Below are 23013 nucleotides of genomic sequence, written 5' to 3'. Positions count from 1 at the left end.
TATTTCTATATTAGATATTAGTTACTGCACAAAACAAATATTGTATATTATGTATTTTAATATGTAATTGTATATTTATAAAATTTATATATGTTGTATATTTATATCTATTCTACACAATAAATATACCTTATAAGTGTGTGTATGTATGTGTATGTTGCATTATATGTACTTCCCAAATGCAAGTTATGATCATGGAAAATAGCCAGGCAGAGGTTCAACTGTAATCCACACAAGTACAGGCAATGTGAGTAGAATAAAATCACAGTTTCTCTGGATATCTGTGTAATAGAAACTGGTAAACTTCTTGCAGTCTTGTTTGAAGGTCCTTTGGGAAAGAGAGGAAATATTAAGAATACTAATGTTATATGGGATGTAGTATCCAAGTATGTGTGAAATGATTATCCTCTGTAACCTTTTTCAGTTCAAAAGAAAGCCTGATCTTATCTTTCACAAACACAGCTTGAATAATGCCTTGACTAGTCCAATTCTTTGTAATCTGATATCTTGATTGATAAGAGTACAGATAACTGAAGCAGCCACACCCTGTTATCTCTTTTACATGATAAAACTAGTAGTGATCTTTCCTTACACAAAACTGGGAGTGAAATAACTATTCCTTTTTTGTATTTATAATCCATGTTTTCACATTCTAATCTCCAAAAGCAGTGTTACTGGCCTGAGGTCTTCAATTTCTTCTGATCACTGTACTTTCCCTTTCAATTAAGGAAATATTTCAGCCTCAGAATGGAAAAAAGGTCCTGTGGTACTGCTGTGGTCCAACAGTTTATGATGCTTCTCACATGGGACATGCCAGGTACTGCAATTCCTTATTCTGATGTAGGTAATAACAGTGCCTATTGGAAGCAAAAGATTAATAGGAAAAGGCACTTTATTTAGATGAGTGTATTACTAGAAATAGCCTTGTTAGACTCAATGCTTCAAATTTAAGATTAAAAGCTTGTTATAATATTATGTCATTGTGTGATTAAAAACTTACAAGTCAATAAGTGAAAATTAAAACTGCTGTAAAATTATTGTCTCTGAGATTGAAGTAGTTTGTGCATAGTACAGAAACAGACTTGAGGTGCTCACTAAAAACACCCTTATATCTTTTATGTTTTAGGTCATACATCTCATTTGATATCCTGAGAAGAATCTTGAGGGATTATTTTAAATATGACGTTTTCTATTGTATGAATATTACAGATATTGATGATAAGGTAAGGTCTTTTTAAATTGCAATCTAAAATATTGTACTTTCAGCATGGAAGTCAGAGTGTCACATGTAATTGCTGTTTGATAAGCCAAGGTAAATCTTACGCTCATTAACTTACATACATTTTGTATGCAAAGCCATTGATTGTTTTGGTGAGGAGTTTTTTTGTTTTTGTTTGTTTGTTTGTTTTAATTTTTCTGTTTTGTAGCATTCCTCTGGTAGCAAAGCCTGTATTCTTGTATGCAAATGTATGTTGTCATAAGTATGAAGACTAAGCATTTTACAAAGATAACTTATTTGCCTGTTTTTCAGATACCTATTAACTCTGTTGAGGTAGCTGAATAACTATGTATGGTGTGTTTAATTTGTATTACTGCATGCAATTCTTGTAGCTTGACAAATTAGGAGGGATTCTGAAATGCCTTTGGTATGTAAGAGAGACTTGATTCACAAAAATGTTATGTTTCTGCTTTGTAGATCATCAAGAGAGCAAGACAAAATTACCTTTTTGAACGGTATAGAGAGAACAAATCAGCACCAGATCAGCTACTTGAAGATGTTAAAACTGCCTCAGAGGTTGGCATGGTATTTAGTGTCTGCTAGTATCTTAGGTTCTTACTCAATAATGTAGCAAAGAATCTAAAAAATGTCTGACTTTGCTACTTCCTTAAACTTTCTGCTGGTGTCAGTTACTCTATTGAAAATTATTCTATTGAACTGGTACCACACAAATCAGAGATGTTATTGGAACTGCACATTGCTTTGATTTTTCCGTTGGTTTAGAATTGACAAGAACTATCGGTGTAAAAGGCATGCCTGACTTAGGTCCACAGAACTTGTTTGCAAGTGTGTGTATATTGTTGTTGGGGTATTAGATGTTTGTGTGTTAGAATTCAAACTTCAAAAATAACCCTTTAAAGTAGTTTTGAAATGGTGGTATGTCCATAATTTTTTAAAGCTTGTAAGATTGGTGGCCGTGGAAAGACCAAAATGTCTCCAAAGCTTTAGGAATTTGATAAATTCTGTATGCTGGGCTGAGGGTGGAGGAGGGTGATTCTCTGGTCATTTTTAGAACTACAGATCACAAAGAGATGGATCAGTCTAATGAATTGAATACAGGCCTGAGAATAGGAGGCTTGGAAATTTTGCCTAACCATCGTTGCCTGACATGGTCTCCTAAGCATAGCATTTAATCTCTCTCTGTTTCACATTAGAGCTTCTCCTTTTCAGATTTGTGATAATCAACTGTGTAATTAAAGTGATCAACTGCACAGAAAATGATAATTTCTAAACAACAGTAATGATGATGTAGTTGTTTACAAAGTCTTTTTGAAAAACTGAATTTGGGTGTGTCCTAAATTCTTTGACTTCACTTATATTTCTGACGAGGAGTATGTTTCAGTAGTTTGATATCAAAGCTTTTTATGTGGCATAATTATTATTCATCATGAGCAAGGTACTGTGGGGATAGGATAATACATTGTGTGTGGAACATAGTGCTACCGTACTGCAAGTTGCTTTCTAAATTTTATTTTTTTTTTTAATTGTAGCTCTTTTCAGTTAAATTAAAGGAGACAACAGACCCAGATAAAAAGCAAATGTTGGAAAGAATTCAGAATGCAGTGAAGTCTGCTTTTGACCCTCTACAAGAAGCTGTGCAAACTAAACTCCCTGAAGAAGAGATCAACAGGTGTCATGAGGTCAGTTTGAGGTCCTTTTAAATTGTTTTTTTTTTAATTGTATTTAGCTTATAATTGTTAGGGGGTTTAAAAATAATTTTATCTTATTCCTTGATATATTAGAAATGTTTTTATTCATAAAAAGAGGAAATGTAGGGCTGAGGACTTTGTAGTACTTTGCATTCCATAAAAGAAATTTGATCTTTGAGTTCAGCTATATAGTTTTTGGATGCTGTTTTTATCAATTCCCTCCCTCTTCCCCCATGACAATTACTCAGTTAATTTTGCCTTTCCAGTGAGGATTTTTCTCTTACATGTATTCAGAGTTTCTCTTTGACTTCTTTTGTGCTGATGAACTAGTTGCAGTATAGATTAGTGAATATGCATTTATGACGTTTCAATACTGGTGGCAGTTTTCTATGCAAGTGTTTCTGTCTCTGATCAGACAAGAAAATACATCCCAAAAATATAAGCTCAGGATAATTTTTATCCAAAGATAGTTACATTTAGTTACAATAATCCTGTTGACTTTATTGGGGTTCAGTACTGTCAATATAACTAGTGTCTTTTAATAATTGATTTCCACTTTCATCTTTTTTTTCTTTTAGATTATTTATGGTAATTGCTGTAGGAAGTATATTTTTAATGTAAGACTGATGTTCAGATTAGTCTTTCAAACACTTTTTAGCAATGTGCATGGTAAGGCTTCTCTTATATTATCCAGTAGTGGGGGGAGGAGCAGGTGATGTGATACAGCTGCAGGTCCCATCCAGTGGAAGTCTCACATGCCTGTTTAAGTGATTGATGTCAAAACAGATATCACCAGTGTATCTTTCTTCCTCTGATTGCTTCATCCATGTTTATGAAGGGCAATATGATAAAAATCTGGTAGAAGCATGGATTACTCTGTATTCATAGCCAAGTGTCTTTTTCTTCAAGTAGACCTCTCTGTGCGAAGTAAGATCTTTCTGCAGAGTTTAAACAGGGCAAGTGTTTGATCACTTGTACTTACCATTAATGTTTTATAGAGACTGTTGGAAGAAGCCAAAGATTTGCTGTCTGACTGGTTGGACACAAAATTTGGCAGTCAGGTGACTGACAATTCCATATTCTCAAAACTCCCCAAATTCTGGGAAGGGGAATTTCACAAGGATATGGAAGCACTCAATGTAAGTAAGCAAACTGTTTTCTCTTCTAAAAGTGTGCCATGCCTCATAATACCCAGAATATAATTTAGCTCCTTAATAGCCTTCAAAGACCTCATGATTCAACCTTATTAATAAACTATTGTCTTTAATGTGAATAGGTAGCTGTTAAATTAACACCTGTTCTGATTCCATCCCAGCAGTCTTGAATCAATTGTGTATGTTACCAGAGCCAGTTAACTGCTGATCAAGTTTGACATGTACACTCCATCCCTTCCCTTTGGTGTAACATGGGCTTATGACCAACAACTGATCCAGAAGTTTGAGAAGTTTGAGACTGTTAGGTGCACAGGAGAGTGCTGCCAACCTCAACATTTAGACTGACTGCTTACCAGTCTTCAGCCACTAAGAAATTGTGTGACGATAACAGTCAAGGACAAGTTACAGACGAAATGCCATGTCGTATGCAATGGTTCAGATCAGTGAAGGTTTATTTATTTACCTGCAAGTCAGAGGGACTACTTGTCTGTTCTGTCATAACTGCAATAAATGGAAGAGCTGACATCTCCTGCAGTAGTTGGTTGTTAACATTGCCTTAAAGGCTAAGATAAAAATGGCCACAGCACATTGTTTCAGAACAGAAAATTTGAAATAGGAATCTTGGCTGTCCCTTGCTTTTGAGCCAATTTTCAACTGATGTATAATATATATATATTAATGCATATTTTATATGTATGAATAATTATATATAGAAAAATTCTACTTTTTATCTGTAGGTTTTACCTCCAGATGTTTTAACACGGGTTAGTGAATATGTGCCAGAAATTGTGGATTTTGTGAAAAAGATTGTGGATAATGGTTATGGGTAAGTTTGCTACCGGATGCTTTTGTTGTGTGCTTATACTGTATCAGGGCTAGAATGATTGCTTTGAACACTTACCTGTGAACTGGTTTTTCTGTTCTCATATGCCATAGTAGTCTTTTCCTGGAGTAGTGTTTTATCAAATAAAGAAACTACATGTTTCTTTGCAAAAGACTATTTCTCACTTGATGAAAATGCGCTATTCTGTATTTTTTGTGATGTCTTACAAAAACAGAAGTTAGGTTATTAAATTTATACGGAGAAATCCTCATTCATTAAAATAAATAGCCAAAGTTCCATTCACTTGAACCATATTTGACTCCTGGCCTTCAGCAAGGGCTTTCAAAAATGGACCCCTCAGCACGTATCTAGAACTCAGTTGTAAATAACGTAAGTTATTTGTTTTATTTTTTTTTTAAAGTAATCATGAACTCTTTTTCTGCCATTGTCTAATATTTGTGGAAATCAAGCTAATACTCTAGAAATTCCTGAGTATCATGTTAGATTCCCCTCTGAAATTTTTGAGTTCTGTTTTTTTTTTTCCCCAATATGGATGTATTTTTAATTGTGAAAAAAGCAAACTGTGGTTCAGACTGCCATAATTCCTCTTGAATGTTCTTCCTTTTAAACCTACATTTTAAAATTTTATAAAAAACAAAACCAAACCAAACCAAAAAGACCTCAAAACCCAAAACAAAACCAAACCAAAACCAGGAATGGGGGCATTGCAAAACTTTTTGTTCTGAATTATCAGCATTCCTGGTGGTGCTGAAACTTACCTTAGTGTCAGTTTTTATTATGGCTGTTGTGAGACAAAATTAACAGAGTGAAGTAGGACAAAATGAACTGTCAAACATACACAGAATCAGATTGTATTATTGCAAAATATAATACATACAAAAAAAGGATCAGAGGTATTGTAAATATTTCTTCTCTTGGGAGTGTAATTTCATGTCTCACCTCATAAGAGTTTAACAAAAAAGATGTTAGTTGTTTTCCCTGTGGTCAATTTTATTATGACTTTCGATGATCTGTCTGAAGTCTTTATGGTAAGCCCTTAAAACTTAGGCTCACCTAATTCATCTTTAGAGTACTGAGCAGTACCATACTGTATGTGGTTTCACTAGAGAACGCAAGTTTAACACAGTGATTTCTGGGATAAAATTCAGTTAAGTCTTGGTAGAAAGTTAGCTAAATAATAATCTTTAACTTTTCAGGTATGTGTCCAATGGATCTGTATACTTTGATACTGTGAAGTTTGATTCCAATGAAAAACACTCCTATGCTAAGTTGGTTCCTGAAGCTGTAGGTGATCAAAAAGCTCTTCAAGAGGGTGAAGGTAAAAAGGGGAAATAACATTTGCTGAACAAACTGATGGTGTGTTGATCTCTTCAATTAATTTCACTGACATTTAGATCAAAGTTACTGTCAGAATTGGTTTACTCACTGCACTTCCTTTACCCATAGATTTCTTTTCCAAAGTTTTGTAGTTTCAGCCAGTGCTTTCATGAAAGTTTTTAATTGGAAAATACCAAGAAACATTATTCATTATAGGTTGGTTTTGGGTTGATTTTGTTTGTTGGGGTTGGATTTTTTGGTCATAATTGTTAATAGCTCAGTCATTTGACTATAGTCCAGTTAGTTGGCTGTTCATCTGGTTCAAAGTAAGAGGAGCAGATTTGAAGGTGGGTCTTCCACATACCAAGTGAAAGCACTCCACATAAGGCTGTAGTTCTTTCATGCCAAATATTTGGATTCCTCTTTCCTACCAGAACTCTTTCTACTTTTTAAATATTGTTATGTTGAACTAAATCCAAATATGGAGATTTTTAATTTTTTTTTTTAAGTTTAGCCATAGCAGAGGAGTAGCTTTAAATACTTAAACCAGACTCATTAGTTATCTGCTTCTAAGATTGTACAGTTTTAGTAGCAGATCATCCACAAATTCTGTCAGAAAAACATTGAAAGGTTTTAATATAACACTCATACTAGGGGAAGTTAGGGCACTTATGCTACGTGAAACTAGCAATATCTGAGAAATGCAGCTTAAAATGAGTAAGATCATTTTTTTCTTTGTAATTCAAACCCTTATAGCTGAAATCTTCCATGTGAAATAAAAGGTGCTAGCTTAAAACCACCATCTTTGTGGTAATATGAATATATCATTCCCACCACAAATTCAGTCACTTTTTGCTGAATTGTTGTGTCCTTTTGCAAATAGGAACCGATGCTAAGTGATTAATGTAATTAACCAAGAGTATGCATATGTCAAGTATTGCATGTCAGTTTAGCTGCTTTAACTCATTTGTGATGATTGTCCTTATCATTTTGACTGTTAAAGGCAACAGAAATGCTAAGCTTTGAAATTGCACTTAATGTAAATAAAAGCTCAATACTGTTAAAGTGCACGATGTTAGATATTCTAAACGATTGAGTTGGCAGGTATCTCAACCTATATGTCAGAATTAATTTACAGGTTAAACCTCAACAGTCTTGTCTTTAACCTGTCTTTGACTCTTACACAGTAGGTGGTATTGTTAATGACTTCTAGTCTTGGACAGTACAGCAGAAATGGTAAATTCTGTGTTTTACAGATGTTATGATGAAAGATACCACCTTATGATCATAAAAACTAACAGCAAATAGTGCCTAACACATCTATGATGGTAACAAACCAGTAAACATAGACTTTCTGTGCAGCAACTGAGATAATGGGTGCAAGAAATATGCTATGATCATGTTGCGTGTGCAGATTAAGGCAATCCTAGTCCTAATTTGGATCCTTCTAGTTTTAGAGTGAATTGATTCCACGGTTTTACTTGCTATGAGTTATAAGGGTTTTTGTTTCCGTATTTCTTTTTCTGTAACTGCAATATTGGAATTGTGCCTGCAGAGAGAATCTAGATGAATCTCATGTCAAAACTTAGTGCATCTGACTTGCTGTCAGATTTCCTGTCAACCAAACAATTAATCAAAACCCCAAAGGAGTATCAAGGGTGATTATGAGGATTTTTCTTTTCCGATTATTTTTCTTTTCTTTTTTTTTTTTTGTTTCTTTTTTTCTTTTTTTTTTTTAATTCACTTGATGTGAGGTGCAACAAGGCCAAAAATCAGCAATGCTGGTGTTAAAGTAAAATTTATTTATTTACATTTTCTCTTTTGGAAGGTGACCTGAGTATCTCAGCTGATTGCTTAAGTGAGAAGAATTCTCCAAATGACTTTGCTTTATGGAAATCCTCCAAGCCCGGAGAACCCTCATGGGACTCTCCATGGGGAAAGGTAAGGACATTATAATCAGGATTTAGTTCTTCTGCCCCTTATTAAATAGCATGTTAAACAAATACCTTGCTTCACCTCATAATGTGTAGATTATGGGGATCTTATATTCAATCGTAGATTCTGTTACTATGTTCATTTAATAATTTAGGATGTGTATCAGTCTGTCTGATACTTTTTGAACAGAAGTCTTCGTGCAGGCTCACAATGGCTGTTCCTGGTCATTTATCCTCTGTTTATCTAAGGGCTTTATGAGCAGTAATGTCTATATCCTTTTTTCCTTGTGATCAAATGTATTAATGTATTTTTAAAAATAATGATAGGCAGAATAATCAAAGCATCGCAGATGTATATGCTGTGTTTGATCTTTAAACCAAACAGTATACTTCTAGAAAGCTGAAACTGAGACTCTTTTTTTCTAGGTAACACTGTATCTCTTCAGGTGTGTCACTGCTTAGGGACAGACCAATGAGAGAATGATAGGCAGGAGAGGAGGATCATTAACTAATAGCCAAGTAATGTCTTTTTCTTAACAGGGTCGTCCAGGTTGGCACATTGAATGTTCCGCAATGGCTGGATCCATTCTAGGAGAGTCAATGGATATTCATGGAGGAGGGTTTGATCTCCGGTTTCCCCACCATGACAATGAACTGGCACAGTCTGAGGTGAATGAACTGGCCTTCAGTTTCTGCTGTGAAAAAGTGACGTGCTTTGCTTGACTGCAACTTAGACAAATCCATTAATTATTTTTTAAAATGTTTTGTGTTTTGTGTAAGCACAACTTTTCTTAGGATTTTATTCTTAAATTCTCCTACTTCATGATATATATGTAAAGAGTGTTGGGTCTTTGAGCTTTTTTGTTTCTGCTGCAGGCATACTTTGAAAATGATCACTGGGTTCGGTATTTTCTGCATACTGGCCACTTAACAATTGCCGGCTGTAAAATGTCCAAATCTTTGAAGAATTTCATTACCATTAAAGATGCACTGAAGAAACATACAGGTAAAAATTATTTTGGAATGTGAATGCTTTTGATGTACTTTGAGTGGTGACTGGTAATTTTGTTATTCAGCCTAATTTCAGATGTCTGTCTTCTTCACTAACTTTAGAACAGCTTCCTTGTTCTTCTATTCCTTGTCAGTGTTATCATTATGGATTATAGTGTTCTTGCATTTTTGCTAGATATTTTAATAATAAGAATATTAAAACCTATGTTCTTAGCCACTGCAGTATTGGAGGCCATAAAAATGATTTAGATTATGATTATTTTCCTTGTATATTTTGAAACTCCTAATAGCACGACAGCTACGGTTGGCGTTCCTCATGCACTCTTGGAAGGATACACTGGATTATTCAAATAATACTATGGAGTCAGCTATTCAGTATGAAAAGTTTATGAATGTAAGTAAGTTTTCTGTTCCTTCTCCAGCTCTTTAAGCTTTGTGTTTTCATATGTGTGTCAAGGAATAAAACCCAAGAATATATAGGACATATCCACAGACTGACTTTGACTTCTGCATTCATCAGGTGGGAAGTCACAGTGTTTGTGTAGCTATCATTGAACATTCGAGATATGTAAATTCCACAGACAACTACATCTCTCTGCAGCTGGGTGCTCTCTCCAAGTTTTGACATCTCTGAGCAGCTTGGCACTTAGACACAAGATTAGTTTCTCAGTTCAGCTTGCTTATGGGACTAAGTCCAACAGACACTCTCGTAACATGTCTACCAGATCAGATCTTACGCAAAGATAGCTAAAGGGGGAGTATCATTCCTACCTTGTCATCTTACCACATACATTGAGCGTTTGACCCTGTGCCTTGCGGGCATATGTGAGGGGCCAGGCACAGTTCCTTTTCCTGCTTAGTTTGGAGCCATGATTTAAACCCACATTTCTCTCAAGGAGGCTGTACAGCATTTTGAGATGGTTAATCTTTGTCTCTCCAGCTGAAGTTCTTCTGCTTTTTATAAAAAATGCTTAGTTTAGGCCACAGAATAAGTGAACATGACTTTTCTCCATGCTGGATGACCACATAAAATATGTCCTCACTATAAAGCTATTTTTATTCTTCCGCTTCTGTTACTCGCAACACACTTAAAAATCTGCCTTAAGAATTATTGCCTAAACTTTTTAAAAATGGTATTGGATTTGAGCAGCTTGGTGTTAGAGTATCGTAGTGTATCATGCAGAGCCATGAGATAGAACTGAATTACAGTCTAGCTGTGATTTACAAAGTTATGCAAAATGTGTGGGTTACCTTGTTTTGACAAACATTCAGTAGATCTTGGCTGAACCAACATTGAAACCATAAACTTTAGGAGTCTAATTAAGAAATAATGCCTATTCTTAGTAAATACTGCTTGTATTTAATTTAAACCAATATTTAGCTATATTCTTCTTTTATAGGAGTTCTTTTTAAATGTGAAGGATATTCTTCGAGCTCCCACTGATGTGACAGGCCAGTTTCAGAAATGGGAAAATCAGGAAGCGGAGCTGAACAGAAAGTGAGTGGAGCATCCCTACTTCTCTGCAAATAGCCATCGTGTAGCTACATGTTTTGTTGGGTTTTTTTCCTTGTAAAACGACTTGCTGTGTATATAGTGATGTTTACAAGTCTGTAGCATTTCCATCGAGTACCCCCAACTCTGTACAAGCTAGTGATTTTAATTTTGCAACAGCTTTATGAAGTATAGCTGAAATTGTTAATTTCCCTTTCATTTGTGTTAGGTACACTGGCATGCCTTATTACCCTGTTTGTGAAGGGAAAGAGAACTTGTTAAATAGCTGTCATTTTCTTCACTGCTTGTAATGCTGTCCTGTGTAAGAAGTAATGGATAATTCATGGCGCTACAGCTGCAGAAATAGTATTTTACACATTTCAGAGTGCAGTAAGCATACTGAGACAAATGGAAGCTAAATGACCTGACTAAAAGCACAAAAGATCAGAGTGCCAATGTTTGAAAACATGTTCTTGAGAGAGACGGTGATATCAATACTGCAGTTTTTTACTTTGATAACAAAATTACTATTATTTGTAATATGAACAGCTTCCTATATGACTTCTTTTATGTGTGGAATTTAATCTTATGATCCAGTTTTAAAATTGTTCCTAGTTCACTTCACTGTGGACAGAGATGTTGACTATTCAAGGACCAAGTGCAGATGCTTCTATTTAGTGATGTCCTGTGAAAATTTCATCTTCAACTTGAGGCTGGTAGAGAGAACCCTTTTTTAAAAAAAGAAGGAAGACAATAAGTAATAGAGAGGGCAAAAGGAAGGGAGAAAAAAGTGGGAGGAACAGGAGATATGCTTCATGGATATTTGTTTTTGTCTCTTTACCACTTCTCGTTCCTTTTCTCTGGAAAAAGTGTGTTTGAAACAGTAGTACCCCTTGTGTAATGAAATGGTACCTAACATACCGTATTACCTATTACGCCTATTCATGAACATTACAAATGTTTGCATGAATTTATTCTTTGTATCTGCTTGTAACAGCTTCATAACACTTCAGTTTGTGGTAAGTTAACTTCCAAATCAGTGCTTCTCACTGGAAAGATACTAAACAGAGTACTTGGCTGGTACACAGGGATAGGAGAGCAATACTATAAAGCAAAAAAGGGTACAAGAAGATACTAAATAGGCAGTTTATACTGCTTAAAAAAAAGTGGTATGAAAAGGTCAGTTGCTGAAAAAGTGTTTGATATAATGTGTTTGGATAGTTGTTGCCAATGAGATTATCCTGCCTGCCTTTGACCATAGCAGCAAAACAGCAGTGTAGTGATAATGCCTTTTTTTCTCACTCGTTTGTTTTTCCTCAAAATATAAACTACGACCAACAAAAGATTATCTCACTTATAAGTCCCCTTACTTTTCTAACAGAGATTCTTCAGAGTAGGTTGCAGATACTTTTGACATTAATAGTAAAGAAAGATTTTTTTTCTTCTTAGTTTTTGCGACAAGAAGGCAGCAATTCATGAAGCACTGTGTGACAATATTGACACTCGCTCTGTCTTAGAAGAAATGCGTTCATTAGTCAGTCAGAGTAACTCCTATATTGCTGCAAAGAAATCTTCCAGACAAATGCCAAACAGACTTCTTTTAGAAAACATCAGTTCCTATCTCACTCAAATGCTAAAGGTATGTAATAGCAAGTGGCAACATTGCTATTGCACTGTGCAATTTAACTGTTGTGTTTTTCAAGTATGTAGGGATCTGTAGAGTCTGTGTTTAAGTCTTGTAGGAAAATAGAGATCTTCCACACCCCTCCCCCGCAACCAAAACAACCCCTAATTGCAGTGTGTACTGCAGCCAGAACAATCTGGAGTCCTTTATGCTACATTATAATTTCAGCTAATGTTTTGCTGAATAGTGGAGAGCCCCTGATATGTGCAAGGAAAATTAGATAGTATAAAAAATATGAAGTCAGAATGTCAAATCTTACTGCTTTAAAGCTGAATCTGAAAGCCAATACTTAGTATGCTGTATCAAATAAAACCCAAAACATCATCTTATTAGAGCAGTGAATTGTGGGTTAGATGAGAACTAGGTGGCTTCAAAACTTTAGTACATGTGATTTTGCTTAGTTTTCACATACCTATGACTTGATGTATACAACCTTTTATTTTTTTATTTTTTTTTTTTCCTATTTGACCAGATTTTTGGTGCCATAGAAAGTGATGACGCAATTGGTTTTCCTGTTGGAGGAAATAGTCAAAACATAAATGTAAGTGAAGGACAAAGTACACTATACAAAATTATTCTGTGTCCTTTGAAAACTAGGTTAGATAAAGTGATGGCATTATATGTAGCTGAATTGCATTCTTTCTGCTTTTAACTTTTGACTCTGAAGTAACTAATTGGCTTAGGAAGTAGGATTTTTCTTTTATGAGACTTGAGGTTTTTTTATAGGTTTGATTTAATGACAGACAAATTGTATAGCAACCAGAAAAAGAATTATCTTGTCTTCTGAATGATGAGTCTGTTTAAGAAACCACATGTGAGCTACAGGCAGCACATGCTACAGTCTAAAGACTCATTACAAGCATTTGTATGTTAAGTAGTTTCAAAAATATAATTATACCGATTAAACTTCCTTGTGGTACACCAAAAACCAGCCTGGAGGCAGCTGGAGTTTTATCCGTGTTTCAATCTCTCTGATCTCATTTTCAGCCACAGTTTTTATCTGGCTTTTGAAGGCTGTTTTGCTTTGGTCACCCAGCAGTCACCCACAGTTCCACTGATGCAGAATTATTTTGGAAATACTTGGGAGATACCTGATAAAAGTGCTGATGGGCACTGTAATAACAGTAATGTTTTGTGGTGCAGGCAGGAGAAATAACTCCATATGAAAGCTATCAACTTTGCTTTCTTCATTCATATGAAAATTTTTTACATGAACAAATCAGTGCCGTTTTCAGGGTTTTTTCTGAATTCAAAGGTGTGACCATATGTTTTTCTGTTCCTCCTTAGAAGGAATAATTAAAACATTTGTGGTGTAATAAAAAAGCTAAACTTTTTCTTCATCGAAGGAAGAGGAAAGCTTGCTTGTGGTTGAAGAAAATGAATAAATACTCAATTGATACTTGCCCATGCAAATGCTTACATTGCTGTGCTGTGGAAATCTCCAGTAATGATGTAACAGGGATAATAAGGTAGATGCGTAGTATTGCACACCAAACCCCATCAGTGATGAATTTCAATTTGGCTCCAAATTATTTTGTATTTCAGAAGAAAAGCAGCATCTTAACATCTTTTTAGGGAAAATGAAAATTAGATTTATATTTAGCACTTCATTCAGGCAGTCTTTACAACAGATTGGCAATGGAACGACTGGCAATAGCTTGGAACAAGAAGCTAAGCCCTTTCACTCCTTTAAAATAATGTGGCAAAGGGTAGTAGAGTCAGAAGAATCTTATGCTAACACCCGTTACACAGAAGAAACTTCTTTTTTTAGCAACTAGGATGTTACTGGTTTTAAACATTACAATTTAAAGATGCATAATATCACAAATGTTTTGACTGTGTCATTAAATATTATACCCTCTTTCAGTCTTTCATGCAGATATGTATTTTTCTTGGCAGAAATTGCCAGGTGATTTTAAGGTTGGAAAACTTATTAATTACAGAAGGCTGTGGATCAGGCCTCTTGTTTCTTTGTCTAAATTGGAGATGAAGAAACCAATGCAGTCGTTATCTCCAAAAAAAGGCGTAATCTTCTTCAAAAGCTCTGAAAGAACAATTAGCTTAATTACCATGGTTCAGTAATTTACTTGAAAGAGGATAGAAGAGATTTGAAGTCAGGAAACCTTAGGTTCCAGCAGTCTCATTTTCCAAATGAATTAAGCATTGCTGTCAAGTTAGTTATTCTGGAAATACAAGCCTTTCATCTTTAAATGACTGATGAAAGTAGTGACAGTGCATGCTTTCCTGACACTACCCGATTTGCATGTTAAGCTAGTTTCAGTGTAGAGGGTATAGTGGAGGTACAACTGTTGCTCACTTTCCAGAGTCTCTTCCTTCTGCCACACTTGTCAGCAGTGCTTCCAGTTTAGAAGCTGGTTGCATAGTACTCACATTTATGAACAGTTTTAACAGAGTCCGTCAGCTCCTTTTGATATAGGCACTTTTAGAGTATAATGGATTATCTTATCTGTTAATTGCACATAAATTTGTTACGGAGATTTAACAGATGTGAGACCAGTGGAAACTGTATGGGGAAACAGAAGTGTGCAATTTTTTTCTCACTTTTCCCTTACCCTCTAAAGTAATGAAACTTTAAAATTTAGCAGTTCCCTGGATGCCTGGCTTCTCTTAGGATTCCAGAGAAGTGTTGGCAGACAGCGTTGAGCCGTAGTTGTTTTTATAATGGTTCGCAGCTCTTCACTAACTGCTTGTGTTGCTATTCACTGCCATTGAGAGCAGGATTCTCAGGACTTGTTTTTTTGTTTGGGTGGGTTTGTTTGTGGTTTTTTTTGTTTGGTTTTTTTTGGTTGTTTGTTTGGTTTTTTTTGAGCTTTCAAGACCAACATTTGCTTAGACCTGAAATAATTCAACAGTAATTTCTCCCTGCATTTTGTCAAGGAGAGTTGTGTGAGGACAGACAACCCCACTGTATTGGAAATAAATACAATTAGCATAAGCTAACATCTGATGAACAGATCCATGTTCTAACAAAAATAAGTCCTAACATCAGTTTCACCTGGTATTATGTCTGGTAAGCAGCTGGACCCAAGTAAGAAACACAGAACATGAAGGGCAGATCTTTCTGGGTGCTGGTTTTATCCCTGTACTGCATTATAGTTAGCTAGTCTGCAGCATAACTCTGTGGAACTGGTGTATCTGTAACTGAAAGGAGAGGAAAAAGGAATGGGGAGAGGCAGAACTTCACAAGTTGACATTATCTGCACAAAAGGAAAATTGACAGCTAATGCAAATTATCATCTACCCTTTGACATCAGTAGAGCAATGACAATTTGTATTGATATAGATCTACCCAAGGGTCAAATTCCATCCCACATAAATATAAAGCGCATAAGGACATGTTTTATATCTAAATGATGATTATCTAACTGTAGAAATAATTATCCTGCAGATTGAATCTACAGTGATGCCATACCTACAAGTTCTTTCTGAGTTCAGAGAAGGAGTGCGACAAATTGCCAGAGAGAAGAAAGGTGAGAATTCACTTTTTCCTGTGTTGTTGCACATGAAACTTGGAAGTCGCAGGAATCAAACTGGGGGGTTGAGCCAGCTGATACAGTCTCTATTTGCTTAGAGATGTTTAAATCGGAGGAGATATGAATATTTGCATTTCTGCTAACTGTCTCTTTAATTTGGAAATCTTTTACAGGCTGCTAAACTAATTTTTGTTTAATTTCCTAAAGAATCTGAAAGTTCTGGAATGACAGGACTAGGACTAGCTGTTGTTTCTTTAGATTAGGATACTCCCTGCTTTCCAGGTATGGAAGTACCAATGATCTCCTCCCCCAGGGAGCTTGCTTTCTTTTGAAAATGTAGATTGCTACACAATGATACTGTCTGTGTTTAAATAGCCAGAGATGTACCTTCTTATTTGCTAGCATAATTGGAATTGTAGCTCTCCTGATGTTAACTGAATGCTCTCTTTCGAGTACACATCTGGGAGTTTGCTAGAAGTTGTTTTGGGTGCTTTTTTTTTTCCCCTCTGAAAAGCTTTGATCATGCTGTATATGTTGGCAGCAGAACTATATAGTGTTAAAGAGGTTGTTCCATTAAGCCTTCTTTGATTTTACTGATTGATTAGTTCCTAATGGAGCTCCTGCTATTTTCTGCAGTTGCCTGTGGAATTCTACATGTCTTCAATGTGTACTGGGTTATTGTTTTCTTAAACTCCTTTTACACTGAAATTTGTACTTGAAGGCAAAACAGGGCATTTTTAATATATAAAACACATATACAGAAATCTGAAATTACTTGCGGTGCCTGGTTGATAACCTATTCAGCTGGCAGATTCTGAACCCTAATTCTGCTACTGTTTTGAGTTCTTCTGAGGGCTAGTAAGTTTACCCTAAAAGCACAAAGCTGTATTTATTAATGTGACTACTCCACTCTTACTCTCAAACGCCTGTAGGCCTAATTGATGCTGAGAAATATGCTTATTAGTTCCAACAGCACATGTTTTCTGTAACTTAAATTCATTCAAGAAGTTCGTGTGTATATCCTCAGCCAAAAATGTGCTCTTTGGTCTTTTCAGTATTTAATGGACATTCTCATTTTATATGAGGCTTTTTTTCCCCTTTGCATTCTGATGGTTGAGCTAAACTGATCCTCATTCTTAACAGTGGTAAAGTTAAATATCACGGGGCTTCTAGTAGTTCATTTTTAGAATGTACTTAGTGCTAGACTGTTTACTGGCATTTGACTTTCTTGGAATGTATTGTTTTGGGGTTTTTTTACCTGAAGTAAATTGGGCAGTAAGAATAAAGCTGGATATAGTTGCAGGACCTGCATTGACATACTACTTTGTTTCCCTGTACCCATTAAATTCTTGCATGCAGGAAGTGTTAAATTACTGTAAAAGTTATTGTGATTAATGTCTGGGGATGTTGCCTCTACGTGGATGTAAGTGAAGGGAGTTTCCCTATTATAGCCTGATACCGGCAGGGTGTTTAATATTAATTAAGATAATCGGTATTGCTTCAAGTACTCTTAGAGATTAAGTAAAAAGTATGCTGCTTCTGTAAAACCTGCAGAGTAATACAAATGTTCTCATCCATATACATACAACTTTTAAACACGTATTTGTATCTATAAAAGATGTCACAGAACAGCCATTTGTAAAACTTTGAGGGTCTTGTAAGACACAAAATGCATATACTCTATAAAAATTTTAACATCATTCAGATTGGCTAACATTCAAATGTATTAGTAAAAATTAATTCTCTATTTTATAAGCTTATTAGTATTCAAACTGGAGACCTGCACTGATCATTTTGCAGTTGTGTCTTGATTTGTGAAAAAATCTAGCAATGATGGTAAACAGGAGAAGGAAAACACTGTGCTAGCTGTACAAGGGAGAGAAATGCAGAAAACCTCTGCAAAAGTTGTCAATGATTGGTTGGCCAGAGCATCTCTATATTGCGCATCTTGATGTTTTACTTGAATACCTGACCAATTGCAAAGACCCCGCATAGCTGTCTCTGCAAGGATGCACAGTGGAGCAGATCTGTGCTCTAATGCAGCCCCGATCCTTGGGAAGAATTCTCATTAGCAACAAATTGTTATTCAGGTACTCAAACAGGAGCAAGTGTCTGCAGGTGTGTTGTTGGTTACTCACCTATGGACATCTGCTTAAATTGACCACCCTGTGCTAAAGGTGTCCATGACTGAAAGCTGCCTGCATCTTCATTTCCTGCCATGGGTACTGGTACCATGTGGTATCTTGCACTAAGCTGCTTCTAGGACATAGTGGGAAACCTGCTGCCCACTTCCTAATACATCATGAGTTGACCAGAATTGGGACAAACTTGATCATTGTAACCATGCCTGTTCTTGCCTTTTCTGCCAGTCTTAACATGCAGCGTTCTTAAGATGCTTTTTAAGTTCCTCCTTTTCCTTCCCATCACAGTGTTCCTATTCACAACAACACGTCTGTTTCACATCCAAGACTCTGTCTTGAAATTCACAGAAAATGTGAAGAGGTTTGAGAACGAGTCACAGGCTCAAGTTGTGCATAGCTGCCAGGGTGTTCCCTGAGCACTGGTGATAAGGCACTAGCCAGCTGCTTTCCTGACCACTGTCCTCAGTGATGATAACGGTTTACATCTCATGGCAGCCCATAAACAGCTCCATACCTCCAGAGTAAATCCCTAAACATCTTTGCTCTGGAGGTGCCACATGCAAGGAACAGGTACATTTCAGCCCTAAGAAGCACAGTGCTGACTCCTCTGGATGATGGAGGATTGAGCAGAGGATGTGTCCTTTCATAAGTAATACATGTTTTCTTATACATTACTCCTTTTTCTCTACATTGATGGATTTCTTCATAAACTTTAAATTATTCATGATCTCAGATAAGTAAATATTTGTAACTGAGCAGATGCTGTTTTACTGAATAAGCGGTAGACGTATCTGATACATTCTTGATATGGTATGCATAATTCCTTTGCCTAGGTTAAAGAAAATGCCTTTTAATGTTAACAACCAGTGATGTAATCTTATCCCTTGTTTATCTTAATGGTTTTTTTAGAGTTGCATCAAACACGAATGTGGTTCACTGCGTATAGCTGCTCTGGATCAGAAAAATAATGACTTAGTTCACAGCAAACAGAAGACCTTCTATAAGCTGCAGTGCTTTCCTATACAAAGGGAGAGTTGCAAAATACTAGCATGCAGTGAAGCAGGGTGGCTGTTCCTTCTTACAGTATTAGGATAGTTGGTGCTCTTTTCACTGTTCAGTGCTCTTAGAATTATGAAAGAGATCAAGGCTTGGGGATTGTACTTGTATCTGCACTGGTATGTACAGTGTTTAGTGCAGTGTCTGCATGGTGGCTTCTACTGCCAGAATTATTACCTTTGAGACCCTATTATGACTTAGGTCTAACTAGCTGAGAGTTGCTGAAAGGGAGAAAATTTTTTTATTATAAACACATGGTTTCATCTAACCCAAGTATCTATTTTGTCACACTTGGTGTTCCCTTGTAGGTGTAAGACCCTCTATAAAAAATGCCTCTGCATTAAGTTCACAGCAGCAATATACTGGGGTCTTCTCAATGTATTTAATTCCTCTTTAAATGTTCTGCTGCTTCCTGGCTAATACAATTTCTGATCCAATTAAATATCTTCTGTGAAGATCTATTTTCCTCTTAAGACCTGACAGCATTTATTTCAGCTAAGTCTTGAGTTCTTAACCACTTTCTCTTTGATAAGCTTGCAAAAAAAAAAAAAAAGATGCCCTGATGACCATCCAGAAAGCCAAATCTAAATTCTCAGTTCTGATGCAGCTAGCTTGCTTGAAAAAAACAGAACAGCTTAGTCAGACAAGGTGGTAAAGATAACTACCTGTAGAAACAGAGGATGTTTGTATTACAGTTGCTCTGACAAATGTATAGATATCAAACTAACAAAATCATAGTCCATTGAAGATGCTGTTGGATGCAGCACAGGATATGTTCATTTGTAATTTTTTTTAAATAGGGTTCTTAATCCTTCTTATTGGAAATCCTACAGCAGGATTTGGAATATGGCAGCATTGTTGCATCATTTCTGATTTGTCTTGAATTTTCTTCCTGTTCCCCTTGAGGAACAATGATGTCTTCCAGTCTTGGAAGAAATTTATGAATTTCAAGTGGCTGCAAAGAAACATGCTGCTTCTGTGTAGCTGAAAGAAGGCAGAACTTACTTAAAAGATTTATTACCTTAAAACAGAAGATCTTTCTCTGGCTTATGTGAGAGCAGAATTTCTTAATTGCATTTAAATAACTATGTAGTATGACAGAAGTATACTTTCGCCAAATCTATTTCACTAAAAGTATTTTTCATGCTTTGCAGTCACTGAAGTGCTGCAGTTGAGTGATGCTCTTCGAGATGACATCCTTCCTGAACTTGGTGTTCGATTTGAAGATCATGAAGGTACCCAGTTATGTCTTGTAACTTTGTAGCTATTTGTAGTCTTTCTATTTTCATAAGAAGTGGGAAAACAACCTGTTGAGACTAATCTGGAGTAATCAAACAAACTCAAGGACTGCAAAGCTACAGAATATCATATTTCTGATGTACAAACATGTATTACAGAACTGTATATTAGAATATATGTATATAATATAAAAATGTACATTGCAGTCTTTCTGATCTTTTTGTACAGCACCTAATTTGTTAGTCACTTTTGAGTAGTTAGTTGTATTTGCGTTCAGCTTGCAAAAACAGAAGAGCTATCGTAGGGTAAATACACTTATCTTTGACTATTCAACCATTGGAAATTCATTAATCTGTTTTTGCTTCTCTAGGACTTCCAACTGTGGTTAAATTAGTGGATAAGGACACGTTATTGAAAGAACGAGAAGAAAAGAAAAAGGTTATTAGTTTAAGCATTCTATGTTTTTTAAGTTTAAAGTAATGTGTAAACTATAGATACTTTTACATTTCTTTGATAATTTGTAAGAAAAATCTTAGGCTAGCAACAAGGAAAATAATATAATTGATACTAAAATTTAACTGTATTCAGGAAAATAATTTTTGAAACAGTAGCTTCTTGAAAATTTTGTATGGGACCTAATAAATACCTCTAAGGTTTTTTGTTTGTTTAAGATTTTCGTATAATTAAGGGATGTTGAGTATTGCAGACATACTGACTTAACTCTCTGGAAGAACGACTCCAATGAGAAGCTAATTTGGACTTCTTTTGTCTGTAAAAATGAAGTTGACATTTTCCATAGAATTGGACTGTGCTTATCTGATATGGAGAAACAAAATGCACTGGCAAAATCTTAATCGATGTAGTATGGATGAGTGAGATATTCAGGGTGTGGGGGTAAGAATTCACATATTACTATACAAAGATTGTGAATTCTAATTCACATTCACAAGGTCTGTACAGAAACTCTCCTTCTGGTACTGCCTAGCATTAATATTTGTCTTTGTAAAATTCCAAACTAACACTTTATATGTCTGTCTTCAGTTTTAACAAATGGTAAAATCCATCATGACTAGAAATGTTTGAAAGACTTTCCAACATTTCTCTGTCTATGGAGATGTTTTCTGGAAAAAGGAGAAGTAAAATATAGTTTCAGCCAATTCTAGATGTTTTCATTAAAAAGACATTTGAAGGCAGTCTGTATATAGCTGCTGTATGGAACCTGCAGCTAGAGTATATTTTCCCTGGAAACAATATTATGTTAAGTACTGAAAGAGCTCTTGGAGAAGTGATAGGTCTCTCCTAAGCAAGTGAAAGAGATAAGAGTTTTGTTTTGTTTTGTTTTTTAAAGTTTTGTAAGTTGGCTAAATTTGGATAGTTGTTTCCCTAGGAACATCAAAGGATACAACTGCTTCTTAAGGAACTGTAATGTTTTCACAGTTTGAGGCAAGAGCTTAAAATATCAGCAAAATATGGTCTTTCTTTAAAGTAATTTGCAAACCATTTTCCCCTGTGAAATGGCAGGACCATTTTGTTTGCAGGCTTTGTAGATATTCTTTTATACGTATACACTTTGCATGCAAAACGCATTCTGGACAGTTAAAACTGGTTTAACTGTGAATAAAAGCAAATGAAATCAAAGACATTCAGTGGGAAGTATCAGACAATTCTAATTATAAGGCATGGTGGTTTTGCTGCAGGTCGTGCTGCCAGTTCTGCCTGTAATTAGATATCCAGGGGAGCTAGCTGGCTGGGATTTGAAGAAAACAACCAAATTAAATAGTTAGTTACCTTTTACTCATTAACATTGCCTCTCATAGATTGAAGAAGAGAAAAAAAGGAAGAAAGAAGAAGCGGCCAGGAAAAAACAACAGCAGGAAGTAAGTGGTCAGATCCTTTTTAATCTGGTTTTGAAGAAAAGTGTTAGCAGCAAGTCACACGCAGGAAAGATTACATTAGAACACAGGCTCTCTGCCTGGGCTTGACTGGGCCCACGTTTTGTTTTTTTTTTTAATTTTTTCTACAATTTCCTGATTGGAATGCCTTTGGCTTGCAGTTCAGGTTTGAATTTTCAGCTCCTATCATAGAGAGGCTGTCTTTGAAAACACAATTAAAGGCTGCAAAAGCTTCCTAGAAGAATGTGTAGCACTTATTTCAATCTATAGGCAGTATTACTTAATTGCCAAAGTAGTATCTTGCATGCCTCTTGGAGAAGATTTTGCTTGTGTCATTTATTATTTTCTTCCCTTTCCAGTATTGTAGGTATCTGTGGAAACGTTTCTTTTTCTCTTTAAGAATCCACTAGTTCCATATGATTAAATTCTGAAATGCAGTGTTTTGTAAAAACACATTTTATGTCTTCTGTTGGAATTGAGATAGCTCGGAGGTTTTAGGCTTTGGATGAGGAGTACACAGCCAGAGGAGATGAACTCATAAGATTGTTTGCCATGCTGATGACTCTAACAGCACAGGAAATGTGCTTCTGTGTTAAAAGAGGAAGTAAACTTTTTGAACACCAAGTACAGAGAGAAAACCAGATAAATAATATTTATCATCCAAAAATTGCAAGTAGCTTTCAAGAAGGTGATTCCCTTGTTTTGGGCATAAATTACTTGGAAGGGCTTTTGAGATGTGCTTGTTTACAGGTAAGTGTAAGTTCAGTTTATTTTTAGTGCAATTACTTGGATCCTGGTTGTGCCGTGACCTGCACAGAAACCTGTGC

The 23013-nt window shown here is 35.7% G+C and overlaps 1 protein-coding gene across 1 annotated transcript in view; it reads left to right on the top strand.

Annotated features, from left to right (window-relative positions):
* Positions 1-684: 684 nt before the first annotated feature.
* CARS (cysteinyl-tRNA synthetase) overlaps positions 685-23013 on the top strand; it is a gene marked incomplete at its 5' end in the record, with an annotated part of 24775 nt that continues 2446 nt past the window's right edge. Inside the window, 18 exons of the mRNA XM_010016620.1 lie at positions 685-817; positions 1127-1223; positions 1697-1795; positions 2770-2919; positions 3927-4067; positions 4820-4908; positions 6123-6244; positions 8072-8184; positions 8718-8846; positions 9054-9183; positions 9479-9582; positions 10589-10686; positions 12130-12319; positions 12837-12905; positions 15774-15855; positions 20210-20290; positions 20665-20732; positions 22112-22171. Coding sequence (XP_010014922.1) covers positions 685-817; positions 1127-1223; positions 1697-1795; positions 2770-2919; positions 3927-4067; positions 4820-4908; positions 6123-6244; positions 8072-8184; positions 8718-8846; positions 9054-9183; positions 9479-9582; positions 10589-10686; positions 12130-12319; positions 12837-12905; positions 15774-15855; positions 20210-20290; positions 20665-20732; positions 22112-22171 — 1955 coding nt within the window. The remainder of the gene's footprint in view (positions 818-1126; positions 1224-1696; positions 1796-2769; positions 2920-3926; positions 4068-4819; positions 4909-6122; positions 6245-8071; positions 8185-8717; positions 8847-9053; positions 9184-9478; positions 9583-10588; positions 10687-12129; positions 12320-12836; positions 12906-15773; positions 15856-20209; positions 20291-20664; positions 20733-22111; positions 22172-23013) is intronic.

This window comes from Nestor notabilis, unplaced genomic scaffold (genome assembly GCF_000696875.1).
Source record: "Nestor notabilis isolate BGI_N333 unplaced genomic scaffold, ASM69687v1 scaffold31506, whole genome shotgun sequence".
Lineage (NCBI taxonomy): Eukaryota > Metazoa > Chordata > Aves > Psittaciformes > Psittacidae > Nestor > Nestor notabilis.
This window is presented reverse-complemented; position numbering and strand designations above follow the sequence as displayed.